We start from the raw sequence: 20,017 nt of genomic DNA, 5'->3' as shown, positions 1-20,017 counted from the left end.
TGGTTTGAAGGGAAAATGCTCAAAAGAAATACTAGTTAATGGAAAGCACTTCACTAATTTTACTAGTGATGCTATTATTGTCTCAAGACACACCATGCTCGGAGTGACATCTCAACATTCCAGGCCAAATCAACGTCATTTACTAAAAATATGACGATTATGAATCAAAAACCAACAATGACAAATTCGCAAACTGCGCAATTTATTAATTGAACAATCATGAAAATAATCATTAAAAAAAAACAGGAAGCCCAAGATTATTTACAATATTTTTTTGTCTAAAGTGAGGTCCCTCGTGTTCACTCAACCTCTATAATCACGGGGTGCTTACAGCGATATGTGTAACTTTATAAGACATAGTCCTTTTAATCTCTTTTGACATCAGTCAAATATTACATACATACATATTGTACATACATATACATACATACATACATATTACATACTGTATAGAGATCTATAAAAGCAAAAATCATTCAAGTATCAAAATAAAGACCACTAGTTTCATGTACAATATCATTTGCATCAGATTTGTCCCAAAATATTTATTCCGATCCTCAGTGATGTGCAAAGGCAAAACAGGACCACGCTGATGGCCGAAAGGTGCCGTCACCGGAGTGTTAAAGACAGTGTACCATAAAATTAACTCAACCGGTGTGACAACGTACCAAATGCAGCAAAACCAAAAGGCTGTACAGTGCTCGACATAAATGAAGTACAGCCACTCTGAAAAGGAAGATTTCTACACATTTCACAAAAATAATTAGACTCACCCGTGTCTGAATACTTGGACGTACTTGTTGATGTAGAGCACTGAAAATCACGCGCTAGCTAATGTAGATCTACTGTTTACTCATCAACTGACAAGCATGTACCGTTAACAGTGAGAAAATTATTTTCCCTATCATTATTTTTGTACTCTGGCAATAAAATAAAATAAAAGAAGTACTGTCCTGCATGGCAGTTCTGGTGAATAATCTGACTCAATTATTTGGGCAAAGAAACAGGGGGACAAATTAAGTTGCTGCATTAGTTCCAATGTCCTAAAAAATCAAACTACATGGAAACAAGTTCAAACGCCAACGCTGCACCCTGTTACATACCTCGAAAACAGTCTTTGTAGTGTTACGTCTGGTCATTTCAGTTTGGTTACACTAAGAAACAAGATTGCTGATCACAGTTATATATGTTGAGGCTGAGATGATAAAGGACAAATTAAATAATGCATCTTTTGCATCTTAAAAAGACACAATTTAAAAAAGAATACCCCTCACTATAAGAAGACATACTTGTGTGGCGCTCGGTATGCAATGCAACATCGCTGATGGGCAGGAAGGGTAATTGAAGCGATGACGGCTGTGAGGTCGGACCATCTCCAGACTGGCCATGGTTGGGAATGCTCCTTTTGTCCCCCCACAAAACATCCTACCCATCATGCAACAGGCTTGTCCTTTTATACTGGCTGGGAGGAATGTTTAGCTACAGGGAGGATGACACATGCACACAGTTAAAATAGTGTCAAACTACAAGACATTAAGTCATTCAGCCCCCCCACCCCATTTCAAATAAGGCCAAAACACGGGACGATACAATTGACTTGGAGAGTTTGTGAAAGTGCTTTGATGCTAACTTTGTAAGCTACATGACTGTATCACAGTGTTTCGGGATGTTTCTCTCCTTTGGACCTTAACTAACTCCTGACAATTACGGCAGAAAGAACGCTTCTAACCTTTGCTCCAAGTTGCTTCAAGTGATACATTAAAAAAAAAAAAAAATCACAGGACCATGGCTTCCATGTGTAGGATATGAGTAACCTCTCAACTGTGGGAAAGCGCTGGGTGGCAGAAGTAAAAAGCCTCAGAGTGGCCGTCGCCTGGCAGAACAGGAAAAGCACCGAGAAAAAAAAGTATTTTCACCAAGAGGCAACACTGAGACTGTTGACCGGGGAGAAAAAAAGAAAAATAGAGAGATGTACGAGTTCAGGGAGCATACAAGGTAGAAGACATAGCAGTGAAAGTGATTGGCAGGCTGGCAGTGTACATAATACCACCTGGAAGAGTGGGGGGAGAAGTGGGGGGTTGCAGTGAAAGGCACACTGAGGGCGTGGCAAAGGAGGAAAAGTAAAAAGTTCAGACGTCAGGAAGGAGGGAGGGTGGGTGGGGGTCCACTCAGAATATGGTGGTCTCATACTTAGTGCTGATTGTACGCTTGGGTTCCTTGGAGTCCACCAGCCACGTGGCGCCACCCTGCGACTGGGAATCTCCATCCTGTTCCAAAAGGTCACCCTAGAAACACAAATCAGATTACAGGAAAAATGTAACCTCTTTTTGCATAATGGTGCTATTCAGACTCAGATTCAAAGAATTTATTTATCCCAGCAAGCCAAATGAGAACAGCAGCTACTAAGGTTAAATCAAGGTTAGCAGACTCTAAACTGTCACTTAAAATGGAGGAAGGACGTTTCCAAAAAGAAGTTGTAGACGTCGCAACAGGAGAAAAGAGGCGGGGCCAACACGGAAGGAGAGGCTGAAATGGTAATGTGAACGTGGTGACGAAGATTTGAGCAGCGCATGATTCTCTTTAGCTCATTAATTAAGCCGGCAGTCTGTAAAATATGCATCCCTGATGTGTTGTTTGTCTCATCCATATTCACTTGCTCACTAATGGCGTCGTGCTAACAGCAGGAAAACATCAACACGGTCAAATTAGGATGATTAGGTTAGCTTCCAGCTTCTCATTCAAATTATGTTTCTGTACTAAATGACCTACTCACCCCTGACTTTCGAACACTTCCTCGTGGTTTGGGCACAGGTCGGCCTGACTTAGTCTCAATGAGCTCTGGAGCAGCGCCCAACGGTAGGTGCTGGTGCTGTTTGGTCCGCTGGGCCTGCAGAGCCAGCTGATAGGCCACCTCAAAAGCTTGGCCCAGTGTCAGTATGATCTCATACGTAAGGTTCTAAAAGAGCGTGATCAAAAAAGGTCGCAAGCTTACTTTCTGAGAAAACAAGATATGGCGGGAAAAGTTTCATTTTTTGCCTAAGCTGTGTTTACTACTTTACTATCGCATTCAGGCAATAGCAAAGGTTGTTTAGCATGAATTTATTTATAGAAACTTCTGTGCAATTGTCTTTACCACATCGACAGTGCTGAATACATGACAGTAGTGGTGGTTGGTCTGCAAGTCCTTGGTGATGTAGGCAAAGGTGCACAAGTCTTCCGGGTCCTGCGCCGCACATGAAATGTTGCGGATCTCGTGCTCTGCAATGATATTCTGCAGGAAGACGGGAAAAGAGGTCAAATCAAATGTCTTCTGAGCTTTTGATTGGATGAATATATTCTGGAGCCATTGTATAAATTTGAAGCATCATTGCACAGCAGCTGCAACTGGAACGTAATGTCTCATTGGAAATGCCAACAATCTTCCATTTTTGATTAGGTGGTGGGGGGGGCACCTTGGAAGCAGGGGAAAAGGACAAAAATACATTCATAGCGGCATGAATGTTTTTATATAATATATTTGTATTCATATATTTAGGCCAGGAAGTTAAACTACAGCTGGAACATGTTCCCAAGTTTCTAGCCAGTTTGGTTAACACCACCACCTCTCACCGGTAGGTGTCAGTAAAAGACCACCAACAGTGACTCACCAAAACCACAACATTGAGCCCAGCTTCAAAGTTACTTTTCAGATGAAGTAGGACGACTAACTGACCTTGCTGGCTGCATCAATGAACTTGACACCTTTGTATGTCATCGAGAGGACAATGATGGGGACTTTTCTCATTTGTTCTGTTGACCTCTGGAAGAAGCAGCAAATAAAGTAGTAAGGACATGGAGGCACGTCATAGTGTTGTGCTAAAATGTAGAGCGCAGCTCTTGGTACATTTATGAAATTGGTACTGACCCGCATTTTGGCGCAGGCGTCCTGGGTGGACTCAGTGCCCCGCAGCTCTTTAATAAGCATGGAACCCAGGTACTGCAACAAAACCCAGATTATGGTTTGCCGCATTCGCCAAATATTCAACGTGAGCATCTTTGCCAGCAGAAAGCTAATAACTCACACTGGCTTCATATGCGCAGGATTCAAAGATGAGCTTCTCAGGCTGGTGATGCCAGCTCTGGACCGGAGCGTACGGCGCCGCCAGGCTTGGCGGCCGAAGAATCAGACGGGATTCCCGGTGCCGCTCCTCTTGGCGTTCCTGGAAAGAAAAAGTGAGTCATCTGGCAGGTGCGTCTTAAGAGTAGCAAGGAAAGAGGCTGATGAACGCACATGTGATCGGTGGCGTTCATGGCGTTGTCGTTGGGCGACGTCATAGTCGTTATCTGGCACTTTCTTCCTCACCGGTTCCCCGGCTGGAATCAGAGGATCCCTGGACTGAGATGTGGAGGAGTCCATCTGAGCGACAATGAAGACTGTGATTCTGGGAGGTCTAACAGCATTTCAATCAAACCAGATTAAACTCAAAAAGGTTGCAATCACCCTGATCTGAGACAACCGAGGTGGCTTGATGGGAGGTTCTTCATAAGGCCTCTCTGCTAATGATGCAATAATGCGCTTCCTGTGACCAAGCAGGGTGATCTTCAGGACCTGAGGAAAACAAGCAAAGTCAGCAATCCCAATTCCCACAAAGACACTCATCACAGCCAAGGTTTATCACGCCAACTCACGTTGACAATCTCCAGTTCCCAAAGGTTCTTGACACAGTCCAGAGTGCGGTAACCACTGGCCAGGAAGTTATGAAGGTACTCATTCAGGCCCAGATTCTCCAACCAGGAAGAGAGGGAACTGCTGCCGTCACACCCCAGTGCTTTCACCTGCAAGACGCAAGTCATTACATCATAGCCACAAGAAGAAATATAGCAACAACCAGCAAGCAAGTGAATGTGGTTCTTTGAAGTCAAGTTCAGGATGACGTAGTGTCTGTGCTTTATACCTTGGGTAGGGAACGTGCTGCATGCAGGATCTTCTTTCTGTGGCCTGGGTCTGTGATCCCGATCTCTCGCAAGTCCTGTTCCTCCATTACATTGCTCCCCTGTAATGCCACGTAAAGAAAAGCTAAATTATGTACAGTACTGTAGTCACAAGTGGAGCAAGGATTGTTCCTTGGGGTGGGATGTTTCCTACAGTGGATGTGGGGAAATGTGGAAAAACAATTTCCCTGAAAATCAAAAAAATACCCAATTTTTTTCACTTAACTGACCTGGTATTGGGGGAGGTCCAAGCATATTTCAGGGGGGCAGTGCCCCTGCGCCACCATCTCTCTAGCTCCGCCAGTGACCGTATTACGGTTTGTATTTTATCTTATAATAAACACCACAAAATGAAATGAAAGCCAGAGGGATCAAGATATAATGGACGGAACCATACTGAGTCCAAAAGCAAAGTGAAATGAAGTATTTGCATATGTTGTATCATCAGACGATGCCTGGGGTGCATTTACAAATTTAATCATGCAAATGGCTCTTCTCTGCCGGGGTAAACATCAGGATGTCTGCACATAAAGTACACTTTGCTTTCCTTTCCATAAAGTTTTGTGCTACAAACAACACTTGTGTTAAGTTTTTGTAAAAGTTGTACTTCAAATCAGTAACTTATAGCATCCTGCCAGAGCGCTAAATATAGTCGTCTAAAACACTGCTATGGATTGACCACTACTTTCAGTCAAGCAAAATAAGAGTCGGCACTTCAGGGTTTGTATTGATCACACTAAATGCTACCTTTGCAGAAACACATGTCGATTTCTTCCTAGGTAAGACGTGCAAAAACCCCTTTCAGGGAGCCACCTGCTGCAAATGGGGGGGCCGCATCAATAGAACATCCAAAGACACATTTAAGTGCAGGGAGCGGCTGACAATGTGAATGATGAGCCATTTCTGGTTGCGCACGCAATACAACCTTTGAGACCGTGCGTCATATTGATGGATGGCACAAAAAGGAACGACACAGTAAATCACTGAGACGGAAATGCAAGCCTGTCAATCGGTGATGACGACTGAGTGGGGTCGACGAAAACAATTTAAGATTCCTTTTTGGTGACAAGATCAAGCCTCCAAAATTGCAGATTGAATGAATTGATGAGTATCACAAACTGTTGTGATTCATTATATTGGGATTGAATATGAGGTCGGAAGTTGCTGCTTTTCAGTAAAAGCTTCAGGTTGCTCACATGTTGTTCCAGGGTAGGTGGGAGACCCTTTTGGGATTCACGCCCTTTTTGTCCCCTTTTAACTTTAAAAATAAAATTTCAAATCAAATCAAAATGCCACAGGACATCGCAAGGCATCTCTTTGGCTTTCAGAAGAAATAGTAGCTTGACGATATAAAGTCCATTATCGCAGTGAGGCAAACTGCTGATTGCTTCTGCTGGGGTTCAATTACTTGGGGAGCTGGATAGATAATAGCACATTCACTGAACATGGATCATTGCATTACTGTCCAACTGCAGATTACCGGTAACTGATACATGGGTGTGGGGGTTGAATTGAGTTGACAACAGTTTTAACCCGAGTTTCATCGGCTTATTCAACTTTATTGTAACGGAGGCAGGGAAAAGCCATTAAAAGACACGCATGCATGCACTGCATGCAGGCCAGGAAAACAAAAATGTGTTCACTCTTAAAAAGTATATCTATTTATAATTTCAGCATTCTTTCAAAATAATCAAAAGTCCATCAAGAGTTTTCAAATGTGTGTTTTCATGGACAGATTCCAACAAGGAATTAGTGCTAGGCGAGTAACTTTGAAGTATCACTTCAATTACATAAGGCTGTTGGTAACATCAAAAGAAGCAAAACTCGACCAAGTTAAACAGGAAAGAGGATTAAAAAGAAATGAATGCTGCAAATCTTTACATAAAATAGACAACAAACCTTCCCTTCCTCCCCCAAGCCCCTACAATATCTTTAAGTCCAAATTATAAAAGAACAGCAGGCACTCACCATGTAGTGAAGGTCATCAAAACCGTTGAGGAGCAGCTTGCTTTCATACTGAGGCAACCCCAGCATCTCCAGCCAATCTCCCACGGGCTGCTGCAGCAGTCGGACAGAGGCACCTGGCGACAGCGGAACACGCTTCAGCAGTGAGAAACCATTCAGCCGGTAACAGCGGCACGCTGAGGATGACATGTGACATAACCACATCATCTTCCACCAGCAGTGCCGTGCACACCGGCAACAGGACGGCGTAAGAGACAGTGTCCTCTGCGGGCAGGGGGCCAGCTCCCGCGGGGCGGCGGGGACTGAGCCACAGTTTCCAAAGACGGACTTAAGCGTCCCCGTTCTAAGGGCCAGAGACGATTGTGGAATCGATGAGAGCTGGTTGACCACCATTGAATTAGTCGTCGTTATGATTCAGGAAGATGATAGCAAAAAAGTTCTTCTATTGCGTTGGAAAGGTTCAAAAGTGGGCGATAGCAAGCCGCCAACGATTCTCATTCACGATTGACAATTATTAGATGCACGTCAGATTGAAATTTCTAAAATGTAAATCTTAAATTTGTTCAAAACCAACCCCGCTGGTGATAATACCATCAAATAAATCCATCAATAGAAAAAGCTCAAAACTTCTCCAGTCCAAGGTCCAGTCAATCACTTGGACATCAGTAAAAGCGAGAAACAAAAATGCACTCTCACAGGAGGGGCTGTGCTTAGTCAGCTCATTTCGACAAGACTCCCTCTGCCTTTTCCCAGAGCTATGGTTGAGGTAGTGTCTGTATTTTTTTCTGGTGATGTCTCCCTCCCCTCCTTATCAACTCTCTCTCTCTCTCTCTCTCTCTCTCTCTCTCTCTCTCTCTCTCTCTCTCTCTCTCTCTCACACACACACTCTTGAGTGTTGCTCTTCCAATGTCAGCCTGAAGGCGGTGGGTGAATTTTGTGTCAATGGGAGGCAACCGTCATCCTTATTAACTTTTTGTTCTGGCCATTTTCTTCTCCACAACACCCTTTTTGATCCTGACAGAAATCAGTTGAGTAAGCAATGGGCCAATCAAACACCAGAGTTGACCAGACAAAATTGAAAAGACGCAAACCTAGCACAGAACCACTTCTGCTTTGATTGTGGCGAAGATGCGAGTGCTCGGATGAAAGCTTAAGCTTTGATGCACACAGCAAGCAGAGTTAAGAGCGCAACATAAAGGAGGGAGGGAGGGGGAGAGAGAGAGAGAGCGCCAGTGATGTGCAGGCGCCGACTGATTGACTGCAGTGCTCTCATCTTTCCTCAAGCCTATAAAGGAAGATGAGCTCATCCCCTGACATGGGTAATGCTTAATATTTAAACATGTCCCTCCTGTACGTGGCATAACAAACAAGGAATATAGAATGACACAATATGCTGGAGGGAGAGTCAGGTATTTGATTGTTTGGTTGAGCGTAATTAATTGAGAGGGCAAATCTGTAAACCAGAGGTTCATTTGAATTAGTCAAAGTTGAAAGGAGGAAGTGATTTGAAATGTGGAGATGCTCAAGCAAAATAAAACTCAGTAAAAGACACACAGTGATTTGCTGCTTTCTAAAAGAAACTAAAAATGAACCTGATGCACCTCTTTCTGTTCATTGTGTACGATGCCTTTTTTATTTATTTTTAACTCACGAGGTAACAGTGAGGTCCCGAAAAATGTAATTTAACTATGGCTGAAACACAGAGGGCAAATGTATTTTTTTCTATTATCCCTTTCAGCCCGTTAAGCAAGTTAGCAGCTGGTTTGTCAACGTTACTGGTAACTACTACATTTAAATTAGCATATGTGGTACCTTCATGTTCCTCAAGATACAAGGATTGCCCCTCCCTTTTGCGTTGCTTGTAAAAATGTGACTTGGCTCCATCCATTCCACCACTAGATGGCGTTAGCAAACTTCACACCATCCAATCAGTGAAAGTACATGTAACTTCATAGGTAATGATTATTCTTGATAATAATGGCCATACTGTACCTGGCGTAGCGTATTGCTGATCTCGGGAAAAGTCGATGCCAGCACCAATCAGCGTCATGATCTTCTCGATCTGAGGGCACAAGCACAAGAGGGACATTATGCACCTGGAGGATCAATTAGCATTTCTCCTCCACCAACCACCAGAAATGACAAGAAGCCCGCATGCCTCAAATAAACAAAATATAAGCCTTTTTGTATTTTCGGCAAAGAAGAGTACATTCATGTCTTGCATTGCGTAGTTTTGAGTTACATTGTTAGGACTCATTCTAAAAAACAGCCAAATGTGTGGCTTAAAAAAGAAACAAGTATGTCCGTCCATGCATCGCAGCACAATGCATGAGAACTCTTCCAGTCGTCAAGTAGTATACGAGCTTCAGTAAGCAACACTTGTTTAATATTTAATGAATGCACAAATATTTCATCCCTGTTTCATCTTCTTTGCTCCTCTGTAACAAATAAAGCATACTGTATGAACGTATTTGTTTTTTTTATTACAAAACATATTGCAAAAAAAAAAAAAAAAAAACAATTGTAAAAAAATGTCCGTAGGTACACAATGGAATATTTTTAATCTTGCACCACACATTTAAAGTGTGAATTGAATAACTTCCATTATGAGTCATACTTGATGTCACGGATTTAGTTTTAATGATCAAGCAGCGTTCTAAAGCTTTGTCCAAAAAAAAAAGTCATTTGGAAAATACAGAAGAGCAAAGATGCAATGCAAACCAGTCTCGGCGGATAATATCAATAATTCCAAACATATCTGTGAACAGAAACCAATTTAACTTCCACAAACAAGGCCTCTGAAGGAAAGAGAACCGAATCCCAAGAGAACCAGAAAATATTAAAAAGCATCAACATCTTACGCTGTCATAGGAATTAGATCCTGGTGCTTTTGTACTGGGAGAGGACATCAGCGTCTGCTGAGAGAGAATCCAGACTGGGTTTTCATTTTTCCCACGCGATACCTACGCTCAAGTGTGCCGAGGCTTATCGCAATCCTTTCCACAAATTCCCCAACTAAAACTGTACATACAAAAAAATTGTGCAAAATCGGCCTCAACCTTCATGGGAATGAAAACGTTTTTGCGCAGACCTAAAATGGGAGTTGGGTGAATTGTGGGAAAGTCTGCCTATGAACAAGGACATACAATGGATGGGGGGGTAAAAGTCACCGGCTAAGGTTGAGGTCAACAGCTGAAAAGGCAGCCGGTGCATGAGACGGCGAGCATGGGATTAAAGCGAAGGAAACTCATTCATCAAGCGTCTCACAGCAAGATGACTGCACAGCATAACTTGGCTACTACGTTATTATTCATGAATAGACTCAAACAAAATGAGGCTGAGATTCAGGCACACCAGCAAAAGGAGAGTTGGATGCTTTTCAAGGTGAGACAAGGTGGCAGCACGGATAGAGCGCACAAACCAAAAAGCCTTAAATTGGGAAGCGGGCGCACACACACTGGGCTTGGATGGAAATTAAGGACTAGCAAATGACGTCAAGGGGAACGAGTGAATCACTGTAGCAAGCAGGTGTCAGCGCCTCAATGGCACACAGGGGCAAAGCACTGTCAGCAATCCTGTCAACGAGTCCAATGATAGTCCAATGTCATGCTCACTATTTTAGAAACAAGGTTCCTTCTGCAGATTGGAAATCCCTTCCCCATCAAATCCTGTTTGGTTAAAAAGTGAAAAGCATTCACTTAATGCTGCTCTGGGGAACACAATATTTGTTTAATTCGATCTGACAGATGTTTTGAACTAACATTTGGGAGCGGAATCTAAAAGTGATCTCAGTTTTTCTTGACCACGTCAGGTTTTTGAGCTATAGGATCCACGTTTACTTAAAAAGTATGAAATAAATGTGTATGTATGAAAACACTAAGATGCTAACACGAAATAGAACTTAGAATGGTGAGGATAAGTTCGCACTAATCGTCTTAATTCCTACTATGCTAGCTTTCTGTTTGCAGATATTGGTAGTACTGATGTATTGGGAGCCGTCTCATTTGTGACTGTGACTAATAAGCTGGCAAGTCTTACCACAGCTGGAATTTTGCTTATCTGGTGTTTACTAGGGGGGAAAAAAATACTTGACGTGCTAGAAAAACATGTGACAGCAAATTTGGAAATAGGAATAAAAATGTAACTCAAAATTATGTTAAAAATACTCCAAAGAATGCTTTGGTTTACTTTTTTTTTTTTTTTGTTCGGGAGGAGTATGTCACAGTAACTGCCTTTCAGGTATCATACGTTTTGGAAATCAAAATTTAGTTTGTATAAATTGTAACAAAAAGGTTTTTAAACCATTTGGACACCGAATAATTTTTTGGGAGTAGTAAGAATCTTGTGTTAGAGCAACAATCTACTCCTTGCCTTTTCATAACATGAAGCTACAAACCAAACATTTCAAACAAAAAAAGTTAAATACTGGAATAATTTACTTTGGAAAACAAGCCTCCAACAGGGAATCAATACTCACAAAAGCAGGCTTCATAGCAGGGTCTTAACAGGCGACATTCAAAAGTGACGGTGGTGGGGGAAAGTGTCCCTCTCCCTCAGCCTCCCTGCCTCTCCTCCCATCTGTGCATTTCACATCGTGTCCCCCAGATTGTCATCTTAAGTCTGAACCCACGGACCAATTGGCATGCACGTTACATACCAATGCACACGCTTTCAGAGTGTCGGAGATAGGCCGAGACCTCATGCAAGTCAAATATGCTTGTCTTTAAAATCCACCAAAGACGTGAGGTGTGGGAATGACAGAGAAACAGAATGTGTATTTTTAGCAAACTGGATTAAAAAGATTTTTTCTTTTTTAAATTAGACAATGCGTGGGGGCACTCCATTCCAAATAGAGAGGGTCCAAAATACGATTTCAACAAACAAGCTTGAGCTAACACTTGATTGGCAGGCGAAGAAATTTGTAGAAACCATGTTGACAAATCTAACATTGCCACACAAGATTGAAAAAAAGTGCATGAATGGATTAAACGTGGGAAGAAGTACCACAACAAGATTTTTAACATGGTGAGGAAGAACTTTAAGAAACTGCAGTGCTTGACTGGTCCTCTGTGCAGCTTTTACAAAAAGAAAAGAAAAAAAAAAAAGAGATGAGCAGAGCTGAAGGAAGATGTCTACCGTCTCTTCTTTCTGAATCTTAATTTACAAATCGCCGCCTGTCGTCTTATTTCCTCAGCTTCTCTCCGTGTTCATCCCCGTATCCTTGTTCTGGCTAATCTCCAGATTGAACATCAACATGCTGAAGGAGGTTGACGGTGTGTTTACTTTAAATATATAGCACACAATTGCCTAGCAAAATAGAGCTGTAAAGAAATATAGAATTAAAGTTGGCTTTAAACTAAAGATACGTTATATTACAAAACAACCCTATGGCTTAAAACTTTGTGACTAAGAGTTTTGTCTGCGTCAACAGCAGAAGCTTTGTGCAGGGGGTGGGGGCGGGGCTTAAGTAACAAGTGTGTTCAAGCTTCTAAATTGTTACACTTTTATAACACGGCAGTGAAATGACAGCCACTGTCTAAAAAGTAGTAACGTTAATATTTTGCATTCTCTACAAAGTACTTTCATACTTGGTCAAATTTGGTAGCACTGCATTCAGCCAGCATTTTGAAAATTCATTCAAGGTAGTTTGATTGCAGTGATATTTTTGGATGACTTTTTTTTTTTTTTTTTATGTCAGTACAATGAACGCATGAAACTTACCTCATCCCATTCTGAGGTGAATGACGGCGATTTCTCTAGCCTTTTCTTCCCACTGCTACAATTGGAAACCGATTCACTTCGGTTCCCCAGTCCTCCGTCTTCCTCACTCGGAGGCGACACGAGCAAATCTGAGTCCGACTTGGAGAGGCTGCGGGCCAGCTTCAGGTCCCCAGGAGGACGCATCCTACCAGATACTGCGCCTGAGTCCCTGGGCTCCTTGTTCACAGTTGCATAAATGGCTTTTGGATCACAGTCGGTCAGGATGGCAGCCATACTGGGCCGGCTCGGTGCAGTTGAAACAGCTCGCTCTTTGGTTTTGGCTCTGGTCTGCGGCTGGCTCTGACCAGGTGACGGGACACCTGGAATTCGGAACGGCTGCTCGCTGCAATCAAACACTGGAGATGATCCGTGCAGAAGGCCAGTGAACTGCTCCGGGATACCTGCACCCTGATCCGGGCTGAGCTGGGAGTTATCTAGACGGAGAAAAACATCACAAGGTCAGCAAGGAGGGGAAAGCTTTTTTTGGGAGGGTCTGCAAGTGGATGGAAGACTTGAGCGTCAGATCCTCGGGGCAGGGCTCATAAGAAACCGCCCACGCGGGCGCTGAAACAGTTTTGTAATTGTTTCCTAGCAGGGGTGATGAAGAGAGGTGGGGGCGGGTTGTTGGAGGAGAAGAAGACAGCCGGCATATGTTTGCGAGAGAGATTTCAAGATTCCACACCCGCTTCGCGGCAAGCTGATGACAAGCTGCCTGTATGAGCCGTTTCGTTTGTCTATTGTTTTCCCTTACAGGGTCACAACAAACACTCCTCCAAACGACATACAGAGCTACGCTCTATCATATAAAACGCAGAAGGGAAATGAATGACGACTCACCAAGGGGAGTTCCACTTTAAAGAGGGAGCCTTCTCCAACAAAAACAACTGCGCAATGAGACTGCTGCATAGCAAGTGCAATTAAAAACAATTATATTTCCCTCCTCCCTCCCCAAAGGAATTACAGCCACATAAGTAAGCCCCTTTTTCCTCCAACAAATCCACCACACAGCTTGGCTTTGCTTTAAAGAGGTATAAACACGTTTTTCTCTCCCACTTAGGCGCTGCTGTGTCGTGTGCTGTTGTCCGCCTGTCTGACTGGTAGCTCTCTGTGTTTTCTGAATTCTAATTCTGGACTCGGATGAAGGCTCAGGAATGGTAATTTGAATCGCCCCCATCCTCGGTGGCCAGACTTGAGGTAATTAGCAAGGTGACACATGCAGAGAGAGGGGAATGGACTGTCTCTGGTAGGGTCATGGGGTCAGCGTGTTTGGTGACAGGGAAACTGGGGCGGTGGTCACAAGGGGGAGGAAAAAACCTGAACAAAAAGCAAGGGCAGGTAGGTCATTATTTCAAAACAGACAAAGTTGCATTGCCTTTTCTGTTGGCTGACAACACCTTGAACTCTTGTCATGCACTGCCAAACATTTGAAGTATGGGACGGTTAATGTGTTATAAAAGAGGTGAGCGGTTGCACGGTGCACATATGTCGGGATCCTCACCAAACTCGAAGCAGCGAGAACGCCCTCCGAGCACTGCTTTCCACAATATCGCAACCGGTTAACGCCCTCCAGGATCGCGACACCGTCCACCTCTGCTCATCTTAAGACTTTGTTCGAGAGCACGGCTTGATATTATTGGCGCTCATATGCTGTAGATTAGGTCACTACAGATGTGGAGGACGTGTTTCCTTTGGCACGGCAAGCACCGTGTTTCAATGATGATGTCATGTTTGGTTTACGGAAACAGATGCAATGGTGCCAACGATCGTTCCACGTCGTTGCATTTCCTGACCGGATTTAGGTTGCGAAGCCATTTGTGAAGGTCAAAATCAGCGACATATCTACTTGTTTTCGGTTGATTTGCATTTTAATATTTTGCCTACAGTAAGGGAAGAAGAACTATTCGTCCATGGATGTTTGAACTTCATGCAGAGCAGAGCATTCCTACAGGGAACAATATTGAGTTTGTGACTTGTGATATGCACAAGTATCGCTGACTATGCATTTATCCTCCACCTGCCACATGCGGAGTGTCCCGCTTCACAGGACGACGAGTAATCAGATCTGCCTTATGCGCAGCAAAAGTCACGCCCACATGAGCAAAATGAAATATTCTACTGAGACAGCTGGTTTGGATTTCATCATGGCAAGAAAGTTGTGCCTTCAATTTGCTGGGGTGCGTCAAGTCGAGGGGACCACTGAGGGAAAAACATATTTTTGTATCAGAACCAGAATTGGTCATTTATTGGTCAAGTATGCGCTTCCACTTATGATTTTGGTTGTCATGGCAACGACAGCTCATTCTAATCTAAAAGGATTTGTCAAAGGATATTCATATATGAAATGATATCATGCAACAAAGCAACACATTTTTGGGATATTACCAGCAAAATGGGTCTTGCCCCTTTCCTGCTGCAGAACATCACCCGATCTACTACACTGACAAGCCAAGTCCACTCTGCTGTTCCAGTACATACCCTGGCAGAGTACATAAGGTATTTGGCTGATACGCTGTGTTTGCGATTTTAATGTTAGATAACCCCTCCTCTCCTTTTTCTTCACACAACAAGCTAGCCCAGAAGCAAGTTCCTAAGCAGGCGCAAAGGTGCAGCTCTTTCCCAAATGTGTAAACATTTGTCTCCTGCAAATTCAATATTAACTCTCTTAAGTGAAATCTGGTAAGCTTTTTTTCCATATATAACATGAAATGAAGAGTCAAAACACACACACACTTGAACCAAAGGACAAAAAAGGCAGAAAAAGGACAATTTCCTTAGCGAAGATGTCTAAGCTCACCTCCTAATGCTCGTAGGTCCACCCGTCCTGAGGGATGCAGTGTTTCTTTTGTGGAGTTATTTGGGACGTTGGATTTGCACTACAGTGGAACAGAAGAGTAACATTCCGTTTATTCCAGCAAATCCAACAATCTTGGAATTTGCCAATGTTCACAAACATAGAATATGAAACATACCTGAGGTAGGACACTGTCAGATGACTGGATACGTGCGTTTTCATCTAAGGAAACAAAATGCACAAGATATGGCTGAAGGAAGCATCCCATTCTGCTTTGATGAGACTATGAATGTTTGTCAAGCTATTCCCCGCATTCACCTTCATAAAATTGTGACTCTTGGCTTGGCGATGGGACTTTGGTTTGCGCAGTCACTAATAACTCATACGTGTGATCCTCCTTTTCCTCAGTAGTCTCTCCACGCTCATCAATACTGCTATTCATAATGAGTCCCTGTGCAGAGCAGAAGTGGGCAGAAAATAATTTGAAATGAACTGAATGACCTACTTATAATTAAAAAAAATCAAAATGTCCATCAAGTCCTATGATTCTGTTAACACCAGTTATCCACTTCTCTTGAATTCAGACAATTTTTTTTCTTAATTTTCAACCTCACCTCTGAGCTCACATCTTCTTCAAGACCAGGACCTGCATGTGATGAGTGGATAAAGCGATCTTTCTGTAAAAGACATATTTGTTCCAAAGTTGAGAAAAACCAAGAAGAGCACTATCCCCCTCTAGTGGTAACTAGTTGGTATCACAGTTTGCATCGTCCACGTGTACCTTCCCCGCTTCACTCTCTGGCCTTCCAGAATCCCTGTCAGAGGATTTGCCACTTGTAAGGCTGTCCAGAGAATGGCAAGAGGTAGCTTCAAACAGAGCTTCATAAGGACTCTCCTCCTCAGGGTCCGGGGCCAGCCCCGAGATCAACTCACTCACTTTCTCCAGATCGCCTACAAAACAGTTCATAATGCGTCTTTATCAAGCCTCAATTCAGTTTTAACTATGAGCAGGTTGTCAACAACATGATATATAAAAAAAAAGCAACACTTTTTTTTATAGTTGTAGTAGAATGGGCTGCTGCAATATTTTATCATTATTTTTTTTTAAATCTGGCAAACCATACCATTGTTTCGAGGGCTCTCCGGGTATTGTGGGATTGGTGGAGGGGGAAGGTCGATGTCAGGAGGCTTTCCGCTCATAAGCCCTGGAGCAGACAAACATGCGATTTAATCACAAAATCACGACAAGAGGGGACTTCCAATGTAATTTCTGTGCTTATTTTATTTTATTTTTTTCCGGGCTGAATGCTGCTACCTTGGATAAGCCCAGCTATTGCTCTGCTCTTCTGAGAGGGCATGTCTTTGACAGTGTCCAGCGCTGTCAAGCCCTTCTGGTCCAGAATGTTCACATCGATACCTAAGAGTCATCACACGGAAGAGTTATGCTAGCACTTAGCCTCTTTACTCAATTTGTCAAGGCAATAGGAGGGATTAGATTTTACGTCTGACCTGCACTGAGAAGTTTCTGTACCACATCTATCTTCCCAAATAAGGCCGCTTCATGGAGCGCACTGCCTTTCTCCGTCTGATCAGAAAAGAAAGTGTAAGCAACAAGAGAAAGTAAAAAAGGGAAATTGAAAATTGTGTTAGAACACAATTCCTTAGATTACTGTGAGGTTTTGACTCTAAGTTCCTCAATTATTGCTATTTATAACCACCAAGCCACAGAGGAAGTTTGTTCTTGACTCTCACTCAAAGCAAGCAAGTTTATGCAAAAAAAAATGTGCGAGAATGAGCCATTCTTTTTTGTGGCACACTAATTTAAAACTTTATTGCGCTCATGTTTTTATTCGTCACCTGTGGTGCAGATCGGGCCCTTTTATTTTCTACATCCTTATATTCAAATATTTAGGGGCAAGAATGAGCATCCTATATAATCTATTTACTCGGCAGTAGCACCGAGTAAGCACCTCTAATAGCAGTTCATTTTCCGGGTCACAGGATCATGCTAATTACAAGCAGCGGGATGCACGGCCTGAAGTCATGAGACAAGTCTTGATTTAGAAGAAAAGGAGGGAAGAAGAAAAGACAAAACAGATGGATGGTTTTGTACAGACCAAGCTACAGATGTCCCTCCCGCTCGTGGCGTTTCATGATCCAGCTTTTTTTCTTTAAATCATTGTCACGTGGTTTGATTAGTATAATTTGTGTCTTCCTTTGCAGTGCTCAAAAACTTCATATTGCAAAGTTTTAGGGAGAAGTAGCACAAGGCACGGGAAATGCTGCAAGACTATTCTGGGTTTGCATATTAGGTAATATTGAAAGTAGTGATAGAAAACACATTAGAGCTAAGTGGGAAGAAAAAAATAATGGTGACTGTATATCTAAATTTGGTCAGATGGAAAATTAGGAATGAACAAAAACACACCTCATAGTTAATGTCCATGCCGGCGTCAAGCAGCACCTCCACCACAGACAAATGTCCGTTACGGGAGGCTAAGTGCAGCGGCGTGTGCTTCTTAGTGTTGCAGCTAAGTAAGTTGGGGTGAGCGCTGAGCAGCAGCTTGACGACCTCGAGCCGGCCGTACAGCGCAGCCAGATCTAGGGGAGTCTCAAATTTGTTGTTCCTCATGGTTGGGTCCGTCAGCTCTTCCAGCAGCAACTGCACTACCTGCGAGTGCCCGTACTGGGCGGCGCAGTGCAGCGGCGTCTCGTTGTCATTGTTCTGTCAAGGGGTAGACAAATTGTGAAAAAGCGGCAACACGCGCAAATTGGACAAAACTAAATTAGGGGAAACAGAACATGAAACAAAAATTATTGGCACCAATTGGACTAGACAAAATAAATGCCCCAACCACCAATAAAATGCCATTTAGAAGGAAAAGAATGGAGGATGATGATTAGTGCGGCAAAAGGGATTGCCACAGCCAAAAAGGCGCTGACGGAGACAGAGGCACCAAGGCAGGTGGGGAATTGGAAGACTTGGATTTTTAACCATCAAATCAAACATTATATTCACGCTTAATCCCATGAAGCAGTAAGTAATTGTGGCTCCGCGCTCGGAACTGATGAAATAGACTCAGCAGTAATTAATTATTTGGTTGTTATATAAACTCACTGCATGAACTGACTCAACGCTGCAACGAAATCAGCACGGATTGAGGTTACTTGTAACAATCGCAGCCAGCAGGAGGCAGAGTTTGCAGAGCTGACGGTACAGGAACTAAGATGAGAGTGCTGCACTCACATTTTGTACTGTGATAGTCAACTACATAAAAAAAAAACACATAGTGAACATTCCACATGGTATCTACCACAACGAATCCAACAAAAAACGGTGATGTTGACCCACGATTGTAAACATGATACCCGGAAGGCTTTCGCTCCAGTCAGAGTGTCGAAATGGGTGTGTCAAATAAGACCACAGAGTTGTATGGCCACTGGCCAGTCATTCAACAGATAAGCCCCTAAAACCTCCCCCACTTATTACGACACACACACACGACAACACACGGTGCCAAATTACGTGCTGTGTGGCCTCAGGAGACCGTTTGACATCCACAGATGGGATCAGCAGGTAGTTCACGGTTCCTGGGGTGAGGAGAGATGCCAGCAAAGCCGGTGACCACTTGGACAAGAAGCAAGGGGTGAAGCTTAAAAACAAATAACCCCTGTCATCATCACAAAGGCACTGTCCACACTTGAAAGAAACCCAATTAAGCAGGACTGGATCTCATTTGCTTTGTTTCGCCGTCTTGTGACAGCACAAAGTCACGTGCAAGCGGCGAAAAGGCTGGACGTCGCCTAAGAGGAGCGTGCTGACTTTCATCTGTGATGCACCGTTAAGCATTTGCTTATTAGTAGGATAAACTCAGAGGATGCAGATGACTTGAGCATGCAAACATACTACATGGCATGATTACATCAGCATGATTCACTTCCTCAAATATATAGGTTTGCTGCCTCAGGGGCCATCTCAGTGATTCTTGCACATATTAACACCGACAGACAAGTGATTCTGCATTAAGTTGGACCAGAGGTCACAAAAATGTTCCCCGCGGGCACCTGGTAGCCCCCATGGACAGCATGAGTAGTCTGCGTGGGTTGTTCTAGGAATAGCTTACCAGAGATGGGACACTGTGATTTTTCTAAGAATGTTGTAGGAATTGCAAATGAAACAGGTGGCTGTTGCCATATATTTATATTCTATAACCAACCCAAATTGTCACACCTGAAACAATGTGCCATGTCCTCAGTAAATATTTGGGTTTTTTCATGCAAGAAGGCTGTCAAAATGGCCACAACACCGATAACTGTGCTAGGCTTGAATTAATCATCTATTATGATTACTTCAAAAAAAAAATCACGACATGGAAAAAATGTGTTTACTGTATCTTGGGCACCTACGATGTAACCATCCCGACATTTCAAATCTTTGGGTTTATGTGCAAATGAAACCGATGCCTCGCAGCATCATTCAGAGGGAGAGATTAAAATTCAAGCGGCACTGACAGACTTCCTGGACAAAGC

The 20,017-nt window shown here is 43.1% G+C and overlaps 1 protein-coding gene and 1 long non-coding RNA gene across 3 annotated transcripts in view; one reads left to right on the top strand and one right to left on the bottom strand.

The window, feature by feature from the left end:
• Positions 1 to 185: 185 nt before the first annotated feature.
• The window catches only part of LOC125989168 (ankyrin repeat and SAM domain-containing protein 1A), a 32,115-nt gene continuing 12,283 nt past the window's right edge, over positions 186 to 20,017 (bottom strand). Inside the window, exons 5-27 of one of the 2 annotated variants that reach the window (XM_049755240.2) lie at positions 17,916 to 18,212; positions 16,997 to 17,072; positions 16,803 to 16,904; positions 16,612 to 16,692; positions 16,269 to 16,438; positions 16,102 to 16,164; positions 15,806 to 15,938; positions 15,666 to 15,709; positions 15,491 to 15,569; positions 12,658 to 13,130; positions 9,798 to 9,854; positions 8,929 to 8,998; positions 6,940 to 7,052; positions 4,935 to 5,033; positions 4,669 to 4,815; positions 4,481 to 4,588; positions 4,271 to 4,396; positions 4,062 to 4,199; positions 3,905 to 3,976; positions 3,713 to 3,799; positions 3,134 to 3,271; positions 2,774 to 2,956; positions 186 to 2,285 (exon numbers count right to left, since the gene is read on the bottom strand). In XM_049755240.2, coding sequence (XP_049611197.1) covers positions 2,169 to 2,285; positions 2,774 to 2,956; positions 3,134 to 3,271; positions 3,713 to 3,799; positions 3,905 to 3,976; positions 4,062 to 4,199; positions 4,271 to 4,396; positions 4,481 to 4,588; positions 4,669 to 4,815; positions 4,935 to 5,033; positions 6,940 to 7,052; positions 8,929 to 8,998; positions 9,798 to 9,854; positions 12,658 to 13,130; positions 15,491 to 15,569; positions 15,666 to 15,709; positions 15,806 to 15,938; positions 16,102 to 16,164; positions 16,269 to 16,438; positions 16,612 to 16,692; positions 16,803 to 16,904; positions 16,997 to 17,072; positions 17,916 to 18,212 — 2,973 coding nt within the window. In that variant the 3' untranslated portion in view covers positions 186 to 2,168. The remainder of the gene's footprint in view (positions 2,286 to 2,773; positions 2,957 to 3,133; positions 3,272 to 3,712; positions 3,800 to 3,904; positions 3,977 to 4,061; positions 4,200 to 4,270; positions 4,397 to 4,480; positions 4,589 to 4,668; positions 4,816 to 4,934; positions 5,034 to 6,939; positions 7,053 to 8,928; positions 8,999 to 9,797; positions 9,855 to 12,657; positions 13,131 to 15,490; positions 15,570 to 15,665; positions 15,710 to 15,805; positions 15,939 to 16,101; positions 16,165 to 16,268; positions 16,439 to 16,611; positions 16,693 to 16,802; positions 16,905 to 16,996; positions 17,073 to 17,915; positions 18,213 to 20,017) is intronic. The other variant, XM_068649929.1, reaches the window with a different exon arrangement.
• LOC125989178 (uncharacterized) lies at positions 13,126 to 15,807 on the top strand. Its single transcript, XR_007488620.2, has 3 exons — positions 13,126 to 13,667; positions 13,754 to 13,890; positions 15,113 to 15,807. It is a non-coding gene; the product is annotated as an uncharacterized lncRNA (long non-coding RNA).

The sequence above is a fragment of the Syngnathus scovelli genome, chromosome 2 (genome assembly GCF_024217435.2).
Source record: "Syngnathus scovelli strain Florida chromosome 2, RoL_Ssco_1.2, whole genome shotgun sequence".
NCBI classification, from domain to species: domain Eukaryota; kingdom Metazoa; phylum Chordata; class Actinopteri; order Syngnathiformes; family Syngnathidae; genus Syngnathus; species Syngnathus scovelli.
This window is presented reverse-complemented; position numbering and strand designations above follow the sequence as displayed.